The sequence below is a fragment of the Cyanistes caeruleus genome, chromosome 1, assembly GCF_971803275.1.
Source record: "Cyanistes caeruleus chromosome 1, bCyaCae1.hap1.1, whole genome shotgun sequence".
Classification (NCBI taxonomy): domain Eukaryota; kingdom Metazoa; phylum Chordata; class Aves; order Passeriformes; family Paridae; genus Cyanistes; species Cyanistes caeruleus.
The window spans coordinates 66,841,491-66,860,739 of record NC_141701.1 but is presented as its reverse complement, the minus strand read 5'-3'; the positions used below and the strand labels follow the sequence as shown (position 1 = coordinate 66,860,739).

General features: G+C 38.8%; 1 protein-coding gene across 16 annotated transcripts in view; it reads left to right on the top strand.

Annotated features, from left to right (window-relative positions):
* Positions 1-19,249, top strand: part of FHOD3 (formin homology 2 domain containing 3) — a 372,401-nt gene that overhangs the window by 240,786 nt on the left and 112,366 nt on the right. For all 16 annotated transcript variants that reach the window (XM_086897050.1, XM_086897029.1, XM_086897020.1 and 13 more), the window contains exons 7-8: positions 10,556-10,667; positions 17,350-17,444. In XM_086897050.1, coding sequence (XP_086753176.1) covers positions 10,556-10,667; positions 17,350-17,444 — 207 coding nt within the window. The remainder of the gene's footprint in view (positions 1-10,555; positions 10,668-17,349; positions 17,445-19,249) is intronic.

Sequence of the window (19,249 nt, the reverse complement as noted above, 5' to 3'; positions counted from 1 at the left end):
TTATTTAAACAGGACATTGCCAAGGCCACTAACTCTAGCTAGTCGTTTCATTAGCAGTAGAATTAATGAACCAATTTGTTATCTTTATTTTCCTTCTTCCCCACTTTTTCCTCACCATCCCACATGCTCTTGGTGGCTCAGTCCTGCTGTGTGTCCCATGCCTGTTCTTTCATGCAAATGGCAGCCTGCAGCATGGCTGGTGGAAGGCTGAGGACTGAGGACTAGTTTTCTAGCTGTGACCCTTCCAAAATGACTGGAAACTTCCTTTTCTCATATGAGATTGCTGACTTGGGGTCTTTTGTAATGCGTTTTTCAACTTGAGTAGGAACACAGCTCCATTACTGTCAAGTATGACAGTGCAGTGGGCAGATAGATCCCATAGTTACAGAAAAAGTCCAAAAGTATGGAAAGAGTCCAGAAGTAGGCAGTGGGAGGGACAGCATAGCTGCCTAAGGAAACAAGGGTGAAAATTCTGTGCTCCTCATGGCTGTCGTGTGTTTCAGTAGATTCAGTTTTGTTAAGAGGCTGCAAAAGAAGGTACTCTAATAATTTTGTTATTTCTCTGTTTTCCTCTGGCTTAATAATTCATAATTCATTCATTTTATTGGTGATGACTTTCACAGGCAGGGACAGGGTGACCTCTGAGCTCCACTTGAGCCACTCTGTGCATTGTCCAGGAGGAAAATGAACATCCTGAAGACATTAAAGTTCTGATATGCTGCTTTGTACACAGTTCCCGTATCAAACATACTGCAGGTCTGGAGCTTGTGAAGCACTCTCTGCTGCTGTCACGAGAAAATTTCTGGTCACCAGCTATATAAATCAGAGGTCTGCCTATGACTGGGAGTGAGTCTTGGAAGAAAGTAGTTTTTTGTGGAAAATTGATATGGAACTTCCTTCTACATAATTTCTAATCACTCAAGAAAATGATACAGTAGTAATTTGATCTTAAATCTAAAGACTTCATTTGGAATTTAAAATATTTCTGGAAACATAGTCAAATATTTACCTGGTGGCTTAAAAAAAAGAAATAAGCAATGCTGCATCTTCAGTTTGCCTTTTAAATGTACAGTACTTCAGCTTTTCTGTACATAAAATGTGATTGATCACAGCATGCATCACAGAACTGTTGCCCTACAATCTACAATTGATTAATTGTAGATGACTTTCAGATCCTTAAATGCTTTGCATGAGATACCTTAGTAATAGCTTATTGAATTCCTTCTCTCTTTAAAATTAATTGCTTTTTGTCTTGAGTAAGGTGACTTTGTATGTAATTAGATGTTTTCACAATCAAAGATGTCATTCAGCAGTATAACAAAAGCTAAAAGAGTGTGATATGAAAGGGATTTCAGAGCAGGGAGTGAAGATAAAGTCCTAGCTGCAATTAAGTTCATACAAAATCTTTTCCTCTCCCATTTTTTATAACACAGCTAAGGAAATATCAACTTGGCCCTGCCCAAGGAAAAGAAGTTGCTGAAACTGCCAATCTCTCAAACCTTTCCGGCTGCCAGAGGTTCAGCCCAATGACCATCTGTTGAGGACAGCCTAGTTCAAGGCTAACATCATACATCAATTTAGGGGACTGGTGGGAAAGCTTAGCATGTAACTCCTCAGTCATAAAAGAAAAAAAAGAAAAAAAAAAAAAAGAAAGACATGCCAAATGGCCTTAATCATATTTCCCTTATGTAGGCACACAAAACCCCATTCTTATGATCCATTTTAGTTTGAAAACTCATTTCTAATACAGAATTCTTATGCTGCATTACTTCAAATCTCGTTGCTTATTATCTGCTTACCTTACTGTTACCAAAACATGGAATCTCACTGTTGCATTCATTGCTGAGCAGATCATCAGAGTAGTGTTCAGGACAAAGAAGGTTATTTTTAATTTATTCTGCTGATCAGAAACTCTCATTTTATTTTATAGACATATGACTAATTCCTAAAGACCAATCATGTTTAGCTGTGACTTACAGGCTTTAGGGTCATGGATTTGCAAGAGCTACCAGAAAATGGCCTAATCAGGAAGTGTGTTGCCAGATGCTAAGTTGTATTAGAATGACATTATACATATCAGAAAATATTGTTGGTGGTGGTTTTGCATAAAGCTAGTTTAGTATGAACCCAACCAAGATTTTGTTATCTAATGAAAGGAACAGACTTTACTAGACAATATTAGTCACTGATCCATAAAAGGAAAATGGTAGAAAACTAGGGCTATACATATATAAAGTACATATTTGTAGAAGACAAAAAGAGAATAAAGAAGTCTGTTCCTTATCATGTTTGATAGCACTTTACACAGAAGCATGAGTTTAACCAGAAATTGGTTCTCATGTTACTGTGGTTTCTCTTAAGCTAAGTGTTTTATACCTTATTTAAGATAACTCAATCACAGTCTTTATCCAGACAGAGAAGACTGTTCTAGAGGTACTGATAGTGTTTATTTTCCTGGAGTCCTAAAAGATACCAGTGTTTGGGAGCAGTTAATAAAAGAATCAACAGATGATACTATGAAACTGCACTGTTTGAAGAGAGAAAGAAAATTAAATCTTTACAAGCAAAGCATAATTCCTGGTCTGGACACAGGCTGATGGCAAATTTCCAGTGAAATATTTTTGGTTTGTGTTTTGCAATGGAAAAAACTAAAACTTTAATTGAAACCAAACCCTTTTGTTTCAGCAATATCTGAAAGAGCCAAATAGAAAGGCATTTAAAACTGTGTAACATCTAATAGGCTTGGGCCTCTGACAAAGGTGCAAGGATACCAGCTCAGGAGTCACCTGAGAGTAAGGAAGTTTATTCCTTTTATGTCCTATTATCTCCAGGTCTTATCCTGTCCTCCTTTCTAGTTCAGTAATAACAGGTAATTTTTACACAATGGACAGTTCTTGTGGGAGACACTGGGGGGATTGGTCTGGTTGTAGGGGGGAAAAGAAGGAGATTGGTCTCACTTTGTGTGTTGTCCTGTGGATGGTCTTTCTTTCATCCTGTCATAAAACATAACAAAAACAAAGTAATTTCAGACTACTTCATGGGAGCAGAAAATCACTTCCCTACCTGTTCAAGATTGTCATTGATACTCCAAAAGGAGGAGAGGGGAATGCTCAAAAAAACTCTTGTGTCTTCTTCCAAGCACTACAGCCTTAGGTTTATTCAAACAATGTCTGTCTCATGAGGCACTTGCTGCAAAAGAAATGCAGCTACATCAGTAGCTCATTAGAAATGACTTAACACAGGGCTGATTGCTACCCCAAACATATTCTTTCAAAGCTTCCATTGGAGCTGCGTGTATTCATCTGAGAACTACTTTGACCTGTAGTATGCTTTGATTTGTTGTATGAGTTGCTCTACTTCCATTTACAGATTTTTATTTTGTATTTCCCCCTTCTTCTTCTTCTAGACCATGATGGATGGTGTAAATTGTAATTTCAAGGCATGAGCCTTTTTCTTCCTGTTGACCATTCACTAATCACTATTTGCTTATCCCTGTTTTTTGCTGGTAGACCAGATGAATTTCTTTTTAATGACCTTGTTTCTCTTCATATCAGAAATCTCACCACAAATAAATGACAGATACACACCAGATATGTAACAGTGCACAGAACATGTAATCATTACCTAGTACATCTGCAAAGTTCTGAGAAACTTCATTTTCAGAATACTAAATGCATGTATTTCTCTGCCATCCTTAGCATTACACATTCTGTGGAGGAAAAAACTTAAAGGAACATTCAGAGTTAAAAGACTGTTGTTTAACTGATGATTTTGGAGCGTCTTGTGTCTAAGCTTATAGGAGTTTTCATCTCAATTTAACTCATCTCACAGCTTCAGTCCTGAGCTTGCAAAGCCCGTAACAACTATTCATTTACCTTATTTAAGCATCCCTCTTTGAAGATTTGAGTAAAAATGCCTGAATATTAAAATTCAATCTCACATTGTTTTAATATAAAACTTACCAAAATCTAATTGATTTAAATATAGATATGGCATTGCATGCATTCTTATTTGTTCTGTTGGTACACCAGCCCACAGAAGCATAGATTGTTTAATAGTTACATCCCTAATGATATGAAATGCGTAGGTGTTCACAATATTCAGTACCTAGAATGGGGGTTACATACTTTGTGCATACTGTATTTAACTGTTGCCTCACAGATTTGTGATCCTCCCTGTGCCATGTACACCCTATGACTTGGGCAGATGCTGCATCTCTGAAAAGAAAATGGAGGAATTGGCATGTATTCATTGTTGTCCATCAAAGAGCTTTTAGAGCCCTAGCACATATGAACTCTTTATTCTCTCTAGTAAAGAAAGATTACACTCATTTATAAAGTTTTGTTTGGTATTACATAGGTCATTTGAATTTCTAAATTTTCCATCTTCAAAAGATGCTGTTTTAAAGTTCTGATGGAAAATAAGGCTTATTAGAAGTTCTTGGCTTAGGTGACACAGAAGGATCTCATTCTTGTGAGAATTCCTGCCTTCAGGAGCTATGAATAAAGAAGAACTGAATTAAAAAATAGACTTGTCACCTGTTTTAGGAATGAAGTAACTGACCTCAAATGTCAGTTTTGGAGAAGAGAGAGACTAGAAAGAATTTGGGTTGTTTCTATATTTTGTAAGGCACTTGCAAATTCTTTATTTGGGAGTTTGAAATGCCTTTCCCTTGCTTGTTTGACTACCCAAGCCTGGGTATGACTGGGTTACCTTTTGTCTGGGCTATGTGAGCACTGTGCAGCACATTTCCAAAGCTCTTGCTGTAGGTGTTAAGGTTCTTTACAGTGCTTAGACAGCCCTGCATGCTTCTGAGAGAGCTGATCTCTAGTCATCACATCAGAGGTGACTCTTACTGCTTGTGCATTCAGTGCTGGAGCTCTTGGCTGGCTTTCTGCACTGCAGATTTGGGAAAGATTCACTAAGATGCTGGATGCAGTGGAGACATCCTTTCCCATAAATGCAGCTGGACAGTGTGTGAAATACTGAAATGACATTGTTCTGGAGATTTCAGAAAATGAACTGTTAAATAAAGAATAGTGGGATGTCATAGAATCACACGATAGAATGGTTTAGGTTGGAAGGAACCTGAATGATCATGTAGTTCCAGCCCCTCTGCCACTGGGTTTAATTGCACTAAACCAGTTTGCTCAGATCCCCATCAAATCTGGCCCAGAAAATTTCCAGGAATGAGGCATTCACAACCTCTCTGGGCAATCTGTTTCAGTGCCTCGCCACCCTCACAGTGAAAACTTTCTTCCTAACATATAAGTCTGCTCTCTTTCAGTTTAAAGCCATTACCTCTTCTCTTAAAATCTGGGAAATTTACAGGTGTTTCCTTCAGCATCATACCATTTTATTCTGTCTACTTATTCTGAATAAGAGACTATGAACTGGAACATGAGTTAATAGTGTGCCTTTGTGTGAATGAAGGTTAAACGCATCTCAGACTGGACTGGTGGTGGGAGTGTAAGACACCAAGCTGGAGGAAGTGCCTCTCCCTGTTCAGAGCTGATAAGACTGCATCAGGAGTTCAGGAGTCCAGTGTTGGGCTCCTCAGTATGAGACAGATATTTATCTACTGGAGCAAGTCCAGCGGGGCTTACCATGGTGGTGAGATGGGGTAGAGCACATGCTATATGAGGAAGGGAGCTGGATATTTTCACCTAAGATAAGAAGGAAAATCATATTAGGGCCATTCCAACTAATATTATTACTCTGAGATTCTCTCAAGCTCAATATTTATATTTCCTCTTTCTTGATTATTATAAAAGAAAACAATATATTATGATATTATTATATAGTATTACCATATAATAATGATATTTATTTTATATATTTGTTGTTTATTATAATAAATAGTGGATTTATATAGATACACTCTTTATATATATATATGTAATGTATTTTATTTAAATGTGTACATAAAACCTCCCATTTCAGGAAGATCTTTCCTCCTTTTGTGAACAAAAGGTGATTTTACCCCCTTGCAAAACGTGAAACTGAGCTGCATTGCTGGTGCTGGTGGGCTGCCAAGGGGCTTTTCCTGCAGTACTAGGTCTGAAGTTGGGGGCATCTCTGCACCCCACAAGAAAGAAGGGCTCCATCTTCCCTGTGCGCCTCCCACCAGCAGGCTGAACACTGGTTGCACTGGGTGTTTCTTTAGCTGCAGCTCTGCCTGGCTGTATCCTACCAAGAGAATGAGTACCTACCTGACCTACAGTAAGTCCAAGTCTGCACCTGGGTTAGGTTTCAGAGGATTTGGCTGTAGTAAATCCTTATGTAAAAATTCAATGCCTATTTCTCCTTTAAATTTGAATAGTGTAAATCCAAAGTAGCTACATCTCCCCAAGTAAAATATTTTTATTCAATTTCCTTTTTACTTTCTTTCTTTTTAAAAGGAAAAATAATTGAATCCTCAGTGTTTCAATCTGAACTCTACAAATATTACTTTGGTCTTTAAGTCAATGAACTTTGTGACAGCATTCCTTGTAAAGGTTAAAGCCTTTCCAGACAAGTGATTAACAACTGCGATAAGCCCTTCCATGAGACGTGAGTTTTGCAGCCTGTTGTGTGGTATCCCTGTCTGAGTCTGTAATTGTCTAAATATAAAGAGATAAAAGGGAAAGGGACTGCCAAACTGCACTGTATAAGGTAAAGCGAGTCAGAGGGAAAAGGTTTATAATTTTTCTTCTTCCTTTTACGCTGCTGGCTTGTTCTTATCTTTAGCCAGAAGATGCTAACATCATTTCCTCTCTATAAATTGGCTTGCACATGATACAAAAACACAACATGAACTTTCTTTTCTAGCTTAATAGAGGTTTTGATGCTTCAGTGTTTGGATATTCAAGAATTCTGATTTAATTTAAGAACTGTTAGAAAGTTATTTTACCAAGCTAGTGAGTATGCATATCGCCTCAACAGGCCTTATTTTTTAACTAAGCAGCAATATTTAAGATGGAAATTTGGATTTAATTAGAATAACCAATGTTTTCAAAGTGATGATAACAGGACTTTCTTTGAGCTAGCATGTCTATCTCTTTTATTGTCTTCCTAGTTGAGTTTGAAGTGTGATTGGTCCAGGATTTTAACAAAACTGTGACTATTGAAGCAGATTCAGAAAGCAGTTGTTCCCCTCTTCAATTGTAGATGAGTACCAGAAAAAAATCCCACAAACAGTTTTAAAAACTTTTATTAAGTTTTTTAACAGGGATTCAGATTATTAGTGATTCACCTGCTCATGAATGAAGTATGAAACTTGTTTGTATTGCTCCCATTGCTGTGCCACCTGGGTAAGTCATGTGAAATAAATGATAGCGACAGGCAAAAAGCCCCATGATTTCACAAAAGGTAGCAAGAAAATCAGTGAATTGCTGCTGGATTTTCCTCTTAAGCAATCTCCCAATTTTGACATTTAGTTATTTTATTTGCAATCTAGCTATCTAGTTAATTGAAAAGGTATGTCCTGCAAACACATTTTAGAGCTCACGTAGGAAGCTGAGGATCTCCCACTTTGGCAGTCAAATAGTTAATCACAAATGGGAACTTCAGGCCCACAGGTGAACATTTAACAGATAGGACAACATACGGGAGGCCACATTAAAAAAAAAATCCCTGTGCTTCACATGGGTTCTGCCACCAGGTATCCCTGAACAGACCTTTCAGAGACTGCTTGGTGCCACAGTGGATAATTGGAGCTGATTTTAGTGTGAGCATGTCAGGCTCTGGCCTGTTTTTGTGTCTGGATGTGACAGGCTATCAGATGTCTCAGAAGGGCTTTGGCTGGCTGAAGACTTCAGTTTCTTAGGGGCAGTTCAGCTGCTCAGTGATTGCCTGTTCCTGTCAAGAAGCACTGTTAATGCAGTTTTGAAAAGCACTGCAGGATGAGCACAAAGACTGTGTGGGTCATGGATAGCTAGGTAAGCCCTCCGTGCAGACATTGTGCAGCTTAGTCTACGACTGCAGTGTCTTGCTTTTGTCCTTTTCCAAACTGTCCAAAGCAGCATGCAGGCTTAAAAGTGCCCACAGGAGTCCCAAATGTCATTTTCTATTAAGCAGGAAACAGCATTGTTTTAAACACAGGTTTTCTCAAAGCTGGTGTTTGTTCTGGAGCAAGAAGAAAGCAGCCATGGTATGCACCTTCAGTGGAAAGCACCTCCACTTCCAGGCATGATTGACTCTTTTGTGAGGAGTTGGATAAGCTCTGAAAATTTGCAGATTGATGAACTGAATTTAGTGTCCTCCTAGGACGTAAATGACACGCAAAACATAGCTTTCCTAATTGCTTCTTCTCTCTGGGGCTGTTTTTGAGTGCCATTTATTCCTTACAAAACCATCTCTTAGCTTATTAAGCACAGGAAGCTGATACCTGCAGACAGCACCTGAAATCAGCCAGCCTGAGCCTCAGTCTAGTGCAACTGCAGTGGGCTGCCTTAAGGCTTCACGGGATTTGCAGGGTGGCAGGTGCAGATGGGCCAGCTCCTTATTGCAGCAGCTGCCATGGCCAGCAGGCAACAATCTAAGCAAAGGTACTGCCAAAGGTTCTTTCTTCTTCCTGGAAGAGACATTTGCAAAAACAGACTTAAGCCTGGTGTGTCCCCCACTGATTGCTGTCAAATGGAGACGTATGGGAACTTTGCCGTACAGCACTTATGTGTACATTCATCCTGTTGTCACCACATGGCCGAGACTTGAGGTCTTAAGCACCATCAAAAGTAATAGCTAAGCTTTCCTTTCTAAGGAAAAAAAAAACCAAACTAATCAAGTTAGAAGGTAGTATGTAAATAGTTTTCTGGGAAGTATGTTAATGCTAGAATAGTTTATAGTAATATGGTATAACTCCTATTTGCAAAGTAACTTTACAAAAAAATTGGAGAGTTTTTGGAAATTCCTCCACTATGTTTGTTGAACAATTGAAATTTATTCTTAAGAGAAATGTCACTGGAGACCAGCAGCACTATGGTATTGGCCTGACAGGCAAATACACAGATGTATAGTGCAATTGCAGGGAAGTGATTTGCTGTGTTATCAGGTTTCGATTTTCTTTAATTTGACTACCCCATGTATCTGTGAAGTATCACTGCAGCAGCCCAGTTGCAAATTAGAGTAACCAAGGGTATTAAGAAACCTGGTCAGGTTTATCACTGGGATTTCATGGCTGTCAGCCCTAAAATTCAACAATTTGACAACACATCAAGCCTGAAAAACATCTAGCTTCAACAGCAGAATATTTTGCGTTGCTAGTAGTGCCATTGTTTGCATTAAGCTCAATTCTGCATGAGTGAGTAAACTCCAAGAAACTAGGGAAATAGTTGGGATCACTGTTGACACTGAACTGTGTGTTAATAGCAGCAAGCTGCATTGTAGTTCATTACTTTCAAGTGAGTTCTAGTACATCCCTGTGAGTGGCTGTGTGAACACAGTAGCTTGAGTCTATGCATGTTGCAATTACAGTCTATTTTAGAATATAGACCCAGTCACTGTCTTCTGACTGTGTAGATCTATGAAATTACTAATAATGATTTTTTTGCTTCTTAGGAGAGTTGGGTTGAGAGGACTTGAAAAAAAAAGTGGAAATGGGAATTAGCCAATATTGACAGAAATGGTATAATAATCCATTTTTTAAAAATCTAAATTTAAATTGAGAGTATAGCAAATTTGAATCAGTATCAATTCCCCTAGTAAAAGCCCTCTCTCTACAGAGCCCTGCCTATTAAAAAATCCTCCCCTCAAGTAAAGAGTTGGTTTTTCATATACCTGATCATGTCAATTAATCATACTTGACTGTCCCTAAAAATCCTTAGTCAGCCCTTTTAGCCAAATGATCCTCTCTGGTAATGGGAGCTCTGTGGTGAAATTGATAGAGTTTGGCTATCGATTTCCATTAGATCCATTTTACCAATGCTGAGTCTTTGATGAATACTCAGTCCTAAGGACATACAAAAACCTGAGTTTGAAAACTTCCAGGCAGAATGCTCAGTTCCAGTAAATCACACATTTTGTGACAGGGTGGGATAGCTGGAGATTAAACACACTTCCTCCCAAGTTGTGTTTAACAGTGAAGTTCAATCTGTTTAATAATTTAGGGATTAAATGGTAGCGTTATATGAAGAGAAGAAAACATAAGGAGGAAATCATCCCATCACACAGCATTTTGACAGGATTAAAGGCTCAGAGCAAAAAGAGGAAATAAATGTGTTGAGAAATAAAGAAATATATGCTTTGTTAGCTCAGTAGGTTCTGTGTACATCAGGCTTTGGGCAGCAGTGCTGGGGGTATGCAGAGGTGGGATGTTCACCCTTTTGTTACTTGTGGCAGTATTAAGCTTTCATTTGGATTCATTGTCTACTGGGGCTTCCCTAGGAGAGCACTGTCCAGTGAATGAAATTCTCAGCTGACTACCTTTCATTTTTCCTGTGCTGTTACAGCTTAATCTCTTCTGTTCATGAGTTACTACCAGATGTGGACTGCTGGGCTTGCCTCTTGCCCAGTGTCATTTCACACATCTGGGAATGCTGTGGTTTGGAGAATGACAAGTTGCACTTTTTTCTTCCAGTTTCGCCTGGTGGTAAAGACAGCACTGAAGCTGCTGCTGGTGTTTGTGGAGTACACGGAATCCAACGCACCGCTTTTGATCCAGGCAGTGTCTACTGTGGATGAAAAGAGAGGTGAGTAGCCTTACCAGGGGTTGCAACATCCCAGCACCACTGAAATCGAGGTAGCATTTCATCACCACTTTCAGTGGTTCTAGAGTTGCTGTCATTGATGCCTGCTTTGTCCAACATACCCTTGATTTCTTAAAAGCATTTTTTAAGTATTCATAATATCTAAGGTTGTTTGAAGAATTAATTTTAATGGGAAAGTGAAGAGTGAAAACTGAGGAACTTGATTGCCTCCTGGGGTGCCAGTCCTTGCCCTTTCCCTGCACCCACATGCTAAGTAAAGCCCCTCCGTATCTTCCGACCTCAGAGACTCCTTTGGGCAAAACCGTCTTTCCACTTCCTTCTGGGAAGCAGCAGTCTGATTTAGAAGAGAAAATGATATCTAATCAGTGTAATCCCTTTGAAGAGAAAGACGAGGTCAGTAATAGTACAGGCTTTATAGTAAAAGCAAAACCATCTGTTCTTACATTAAAATAAAGCCCTTGAGCAGATACTATACTATGAAATCTGTTACCCGTCAGGCTCATGAAAAATACTTGAATATGTATACTGTATTTTTTACAAATAAATAGAACAAAAATGGTTCTTTCTTGTTCTTCCCACAAAGCCATCACTAAGCTCCTGGGGCATTTTCTCTTGATGCAAAACATTCCTTTGCCTCCAGGAGAGTTTTTGAGGTTAGGAGATCCATTGTTGTGGTCTCAAACATGGAGGTTGAAAGCAAGGTTCCCTCTGTGGAGCAACTGCCTCCATACTGAACTTGTCTAAAAGACTTGATATGGTAAAAGTGAAACAAGAAAGTGTTGGGGGCTGGGGAGAAAGTGGTGCCAGAAATAAGAAAAATGAGCCAGATTTTGTTTTCAGTTATCAAAATGGGTTGAAAAGAAAAAAACCAAATTATCTTTAATAGCAGGGAAGCAGGCAGAGGCAATTCAAAAGAGTGAATTCTTCAGGTTGGCTTTCTGTTTTGAATTAAAACAAGTAAATCTTGTAATGCAATGATACATAATTATATAAATAAATATAATTACAATATTGATGTACTTGTGAGCACTGTGATTCATTTTTTCAGTCATTCTTAGTATTTCATCATCTTTCTGAACTCACTGGTATTCTCAATAAGTTCAAACTGCCCTTCATCTACTAGTATGCTAATAAACTCATTAAAGAAGAAGGAGAAAGGAGGACCCTAAACAAAGTATTCCCTTATCTGTAGAACAGTCTTAGGCAATCATCTACATACCCCAAAGTAATAAAACAACTTAAGTAATAACACAAGACTTGAAAAAACTAATGCATGTAATTAGATGAGGGTATGTTAAGAATATAATGAGAGTTTTTTCAGGAATTATCATACCTGTGCTTTGGTAGATTATGTCATGAACTCTTGCAAATACTTAGTCCAAATACCCAGATTTTCCTTCTTCCTATTTTTTTTATATTATTTTCATTAAGGAGTTGTACTTAGCTCCTTTAGAGATTATTTTTCTGGTTTTATATTTGGTTCTCTTTTTAGATAACCAATGTAATAGAGTCACTGAATCATTTTGGTTGGAAAAGACTTTTAAGACCATTGAGTCAAACCATTAACACAAGATTGCCAAGTTCACCACTACACCATGTCCCCTTACTGTTACATCTGCATGTCTTTTAAATACTTCTGGAGACAGTGAAGACAGAACTCCACCACTTCCCTGGGCACCCTGTTCCAAAACCTGACAACCCTTTTGGTGAAAAAAATTCTTCCTAATATCTAATCTAAACCTCCCTTGATGCAACTTGGGGAAATTTCCTCTCATCCTGTCTCTTGTTTACCGGGAAAAGAGGACAACCCCCACCTGGCTCCAGTCTCCATTCAGGAGTTGTAGAGAGGTAATGTTCCCCTGAGCCTCCTTTTTTCCAGGCTGAAAGAACTCCAGCTCCTTCAGCCACTCCTCATAAGGCTTGTTCTCCAGACCCGTCACCAGCTTCATTGCCTTTCTCTGGACACACTCCAGCACCTCAATGTCCTTCTTGCAGTGAGGGGCCCAAAACCAAACACAGAATTCAAGATGAGGCTTCACCAGTGCCAAGTACAGAGACAGTAACTTCCCTGGTGCTGCTGGCCACACTATTCCTGATACAGGCCAGGATGCCATGGGCCTTCTTGGTCACCTGGGCGCATGCTGGCTCATGTTCAGCCACTGCTGACTAGCACGCCCAGGTCCTTTTCTGACGGGCTGCTTTCCAGCTCTGCCCCCAGTTCTGCATGGAGCAGTTGTGACCCAAGTACTGGGACCCTGCTGATATTCATACAATTGGCCTCGTCCCATTGATCCTCCCTATCCAGATCCCTCTGTAGAAATTTGTTGCCTTCAGCAGATCAACTCTCCCATCTAACTTGGTGTCACCTGCAAACTGACTGAGGGTGCCCTCAGTCCCCCCATCCAGGTCATTGATAATAATATTATAAACAGGAGTGGCCCCAACACTGAGCCCTGGGAAACCCTAAAAGGGATCATCTGCCAGCTGAACTGAACTCTGGGAACTCCTGCTCTCTAGGCAAATCATCCACTCAGTTTTCTACCCAGTGAGCAGTACACCCACCCAAGCCATGAGCAGCCAGTTTCTCCAAAAGAATGCCGTGGAAGACAGTGTCAAAGCCCTTCACTTTTAGATGTGGATGTGCTGTGTTTTAATTTATAATTTTAAATTAGTGACTTATAAATGAGAAGTACCAACTTCTAATGACTGGTGAAACAAAACAGAAAAAAAGAAAAAAGCAATATGCCTTTTCTTGAACTGTTGTCATAAATCTTGCAGGTATGTAATTAAGTTCAGCACTGCTTTGATAAAAGTTCAGTGTTTCATGTACATACAAGGTGATGAGATATGACATAATTCTTCAACATGTGTACCACACATGATTAACTTAGAGAACCCCATATTAACTCAGTCTGGTTTCAAAGCGATCCCATCTGTGGTTTCTATGTGTGAATACATCCATATGCAAACTGAAATACAGAGATCCACAGAAGTACTGGCTTTACTCTGAAGTACAAGCAGACCATAAATGAATAACTGCATGGCCCTCATCATGTAGGAATTAGCTTCTACTTGCACTTCCATTTAGCTCCTCCCTTCTCCCACGCTTTCTTGTTTCAGAACTCCAGAGGAATTTGGTCTCTTTTCAGTTTAGGCATACCAAACCGCAAAGGCTCCAGGAAGTGGAGCTGGCATTGCACTCTGCTGTCTAGGGCTTCTTTATCACAATCATATTTTAGGACGGAGATTAAAGCCAAATGGCCCTCATTATCAGCTCTCTGCTTTTCCTGCAATTTCATTCATAGTTATATTCCACTAAATTAACACATGTACTGCAGGTACAATGGAAAGATGTAAGTTCATACATAAATAGCCAAAAGTACACTTCCAAAAGTAGCACTGCCTTTCCAGCCTATAGCTGCTGGTGGCAGTTCTCATGCAGAATTCTGCCCTTGTGCAAGATATTTCATGCTTTATACAAACTGTGCAGATGTTTTGTAGTTGTGGTGTCAAAGTTTTGTGTATGACATGAACAAAAGCATTAAAATAAATATGTAAAAACATTTAAAGAGCAAACTGAAAAAAGACTGGGACAATGGGCAATGTTATTCAGAAAATAGACTATATTAATTTAATAGCAGCTTGATTGTTGTATCGTTCCTTGTCTATACACCGTGCATGGTTACTTGTAATCTACAAGTAACATCAGAGCTGAGGCTACAGCCTCCTTGTCAGAATACATGTGATAAAGAGCTCTTCCTAGTGACAAGGCTCTAAAGGGCAGTGATGCAGTTCTCATTTTACCCATTAGAAGGCAGGAGAACACACAAAACTCAATCTCTGCTGTTTCACTTCACTGAGCCTTTTTCATCAATCCCATCGATTTTGCCATAAAAGTCATAACCTTATGGAAACATCCCCATCTGCTTCCAGAAAAATCACTTGGATGCTCTATCATCATTCTTCTAAATCATCATTTTTCTGCATCAGGATCTGGTGAAGGAGGGAATTTACCTATTCCCTAAATAGAATCAAGAGGAGGCTGTACTATCAATGGCTTTGGCAGAGCTACTCCAATATGTACAAGATGAAACCTTTCTTTTCAAATGCAGTTTTCCTCTTTATGATCTTAATCTGAAAAGGTCTCTTTTCATTTTAAGTGTGCTGGACTGCACAAGCTCTGGAAGGGGGAGATGAGCTGGATCTGCCCATGTCCCATGCTGTATGGATCATAAGTTGGAAACTGTAGATTCTCATTATATATATTCAAGAATATTAACCCAAGGACAGCAAAGCAGTAAGCTCATGTTGCAACTTCCACAGCAGAATTGCCTTATTCTGGTGGGTAGTACATGGCCTTTCAGCTATTTCCATGTTCACTTCTTGGCTGTTCAGATTCAGATCATAATGGGGGAAATAGCGTTTGAAAGAAAGGTTTTCTGGTACAAATTGGAATAATTCTGTCAAAGTCGTTGATAGTCTTGCCTCCTCTTGACTGTAGTTAGGGAATAGATGAAGAATTTGGAATTTAAGTCTAGATTTTGGAAGTTTAGTAGCAGAAGCATAAAGAAAGTCTTTGAAAGATAGATGAGCTGTTACAGGGCTGTCTTACTAGTAAGTGTTCCCATCAACAATTTTTTTTAAAAGTTGTATTCTGAAATAAAATAGCAGTGTTACTAGAAGAGAATTATATATCATCTTTGCATGAAAACAGCAAGGTGACAATGAAATTTTTATTTTATGATAATGAAGAATTACTGAGACACTCAGGGAAAAGAAAAAACACATGGATGCTGCCTATAAAACAAACTAGGATTGTTCCAATAAGAGGAGAACCTGCATGCAATAACAAAGGACTCTCACTGAATAATTCAGTGGATTAAATAACTATGTTTTCATGTTGTTATCAACTCACTGTTTTTCCAAATGGCATTATTGTGAGTCAGACTTGCATGGTTTCTCCATTTTGTTTCTCTTTCCTATTTCCTTCCATTTTTCATTTTTTCACTGAAAACCTCAGGAAAACATTTTTGTAGTGAGAATATCATTCCTGCTGATCATATATCATTTGCAAGCCAAGCGAATTTGTTCCACATGACTTTTGAATATATACTGCACAAAATGTCTGGCAATATAGAGAATCTGGTAAAGAGGTGCCTAGAGTATTTTCATTATAGACATGTATTTGAATTAGTATTTGATTAGTAATGCATAGAGATACATTTTGAGAGCTGAGAGTGAATCCCCCTTCTCCTTTGATTTTGCTTAGGATAAAAAAGCCCTGGCTCAGTAGTAAAGATCAGAGACAGAGGGGGAAGTAAAAAAAGAAGTATTGCTGTCTGCATATTCACTTTTAGACAGGTTTTTCCACACACTGCACTGACATTGCCTTGAAAATGCAGATCCTTGGTTAGCAGAGATTTTATGTCTGTGTAGCAGGGCACATACATGATGATATCATCTTTAACAATCAAGGGCTGTTACTGGGTTATACAGAGTTTAGACCTTGGGGTGACTGATCAGTCAGCAACAGGTAGCTGTGATGGCACATTTGCATTTTGCTGCCTGATTATACTCAAAACTCTCACCATTTGTATAGTGGTCAGGGGATATGGACTGTTGGAATACTCTGCATGTTTCTTTTTGAAATTGAAATAATGTCACAGTTATGTTTGTGCAGTTGGATTGAGTATATCTCTAGTCTAAGGGTTAGCTCTTTGCTTAGTCCTCCTCACCTTTAACTTTACTCCAAACAAAACACTGCATTGCAGTCCTTTATTATTTATTTCAGTTTTCCTAGATAAAATTTGCTAAATACTGCCATCTTGCCATTCAGTAAAATGAGATGGGACAGTTTTACGAGATTCCTTCCACACAAGAGGCTGAGTCTGGGTGGTGTGTTGCTTGCCTGATGTTTTTAGCACAACTCACAAAGCCCATGAGGGTTTAGGTATCAGAGAAATGTGCAAATTCAAAACAATATGCAAATGAAGCAAATAACTAAAAGAAAAAATTTTCACCTTTCTTAGTGGAAAATGAGAGCATCATATCTGAAATTTCTGTAGGTAGGTTTGCTATTAAAGTATTTTGAGAAAGAGCCACAGCAAAAATGCTTTCCCTTCATTGATCATTTCTCTTATCCAAGACACATAGCCTATAATTTGAGCAAACTGTTTCTCTGCCACAATGTTTTGTTAACCTGACTTACCTCAGTGCAGTACAACTCAGGAATAGTTCCAGAAATAGGAGCAGCAGGCACACTGAAAGCACAGCATGTAGGTCTCTGCTGAAGATTTATCAAAACCTAGATAAACCTATGATAGGCTGGGTAAAATTCCTATCACCTGATTTTTAGAATTTTGGTGTCAGTCACACTGTGCTAGCAAAGCTTCCTTTGTCATCAAGGGAGAGAATCTGGTACCTTTGGAGAAAGTCCACTGCTGTATTTTATATCCCTGCAATAGTCTGGACTGTAGTTTTAACTGTCGACATTAACTTCACTCTCAGGTGAGCAGGAGAGACTGTAGACAAAGCTGGATCTTTCTGCTTGAGCTTTCACCTGACCACATATTCCAAATTTGTGCTACTTCTTGGATAAGTAGAAGCTTTTTATGTAACTCTCCATTTTGATGACTGTAACCAATGGTTTCTGCTTTTCCTCTAGGAGCCAAGCCATGGTCCAACATCATGGAGATACTGGAGGAGAAGGATGGGGTTGACACAGAACTACTGGTTTATGCAATGACCTTGGTTAACAAGGTTTGTTTCCTTTGTTAGCATGACTGGTGGAGATTAATATTAGTGTTTTCTATTGTATAATGAACTTCCCTGTTGAGAGTATATGATGGAAGAGACCTGTCACAGAGGAGTTGCAGAACAAGCTGTAATCAATCAGCGCTCTCCTGTTACTTGTGGTGCAGCCACCCAGAGGCAGCAGCCGGGAGCAGAATTGTTATTTTGGTGGATGTTGTGTGGAATTGTGGTCTGATGTGGCTCCTCTCCCAGCACTGACAATGCAGTGCTAAAGGAAAAGGCGACAAACTAACTCAACAGACTATCCAAGGGGAGAAGGAAAGCAAGCACTGGTGAAAAGATCACATGCTCACAAAAGCCTATGTTGTGCAGTTTTCTAGTTCATATAGTTTTTGTGGGTTTTTTTCAGCAATATAAATATGATGAATTTAACAGGTCTGAGTGCTAGGCAGAGTGCTTCTGCTTAAAAAAGATAACATTTTTTCTTATTTCCATATATTTTCTGGTGATGGGATTCGCAAGTGATAGTTCTGCAGTAAAGTCAAATATTTTCTGAAATATTGACTTCTGCTGTTGGGAGGGAGAAAAGGGAAAGTCCTTGAAAGTTAGAAATTTTTTAGTGTAAATTCCTTAAAAACCAGCATCTAGTCATAGACAGATTGTAGCGGGGGGTACTAAAATTAAAGATAATTTTTTTTAAAAGAACACAGAAAGCCAGCATAATCTTGGCAAGCAAAATAATTGTGTGATTTATGGTTATACTTAATAAGGCAGAGTATTAGAAAATACTATTACTCATTGTATTCACTTGAAGATGCTGAATTTGTTTGTGTAGGTTACACACCAAGCTGCCAGATTATTGGGCTCTTGGCTACATGAATGGAATTGTGGGTTGCTTTTTTGTTGGGTTTTTGTTTGTATTTTTTTTATAAATGATTGCTTAATGGCAGATATCTTCCAGCAAATATGTCTGAGACAGACTAACCTCTCCTGTAGATATTACTGTTCTTACTGTACTTATGCTTAGAGTCACCCTTGCTTCTATTTCTGCAGTAGTAAGGTTCCTCTTAAGTTTAAAAGACCACCTTACCTTACTGCTGTACTCTTTCTGAAAAGCGTCATCTGTTACAGATGCTTCTGTCTGTAGCTGCTATTAAAACCAAGGTGACCAGTCATTAATGTCTCTTCTTTGCACCTTGTTTTAGGTACTGATTCCACTTTCTGAGATAGTTCTCGTCATCGTTTGCGCAGTTGTAACCTACCTGGTGTTTGACTTCCTCTAAGATTTTCCCTGCTGACACTTATTATCCCTTAAGTCTGAGTTTTTCAGTACATTTAAAGCTATTTTTAGGAGGAAGTAATTCTTTAAAAATATACAAAAAAAAAAAAGCATGTCACAGTCAAAGGAGCAAGGCAGTTATGAAGATCAAGGAAGAGTGGAATCCCACAAATCCACACTTATAATTATGATCTGGCTTATGGGCAGCTTTATGGTGTTTTTAATGGGATATTTTTCATGATTATAGGGAAAACAGTAAGCAGCATGTAACAGTTATAATTTTTTTCCCCCACAGAGAATAGAAAGACAGCTCAGAAGGTTTGAGCTTCTCTAGACAAGGAAATGTCAAAGTTTTCAGTGAGGGCAGAGTCTTCATGAAGGATTTGTCTTACGAAAGCATGCTTGTACTCTTTTTCTTTCTCCACGTATCCATTTACAGACTGTTTTCCTTCCTGCTCCAGAGCAGAAAACATATCTGCCCAGACATAAGAATTGCTCCAGTCCTTTCATCCTCTCCCTCTCTTTTATTGAT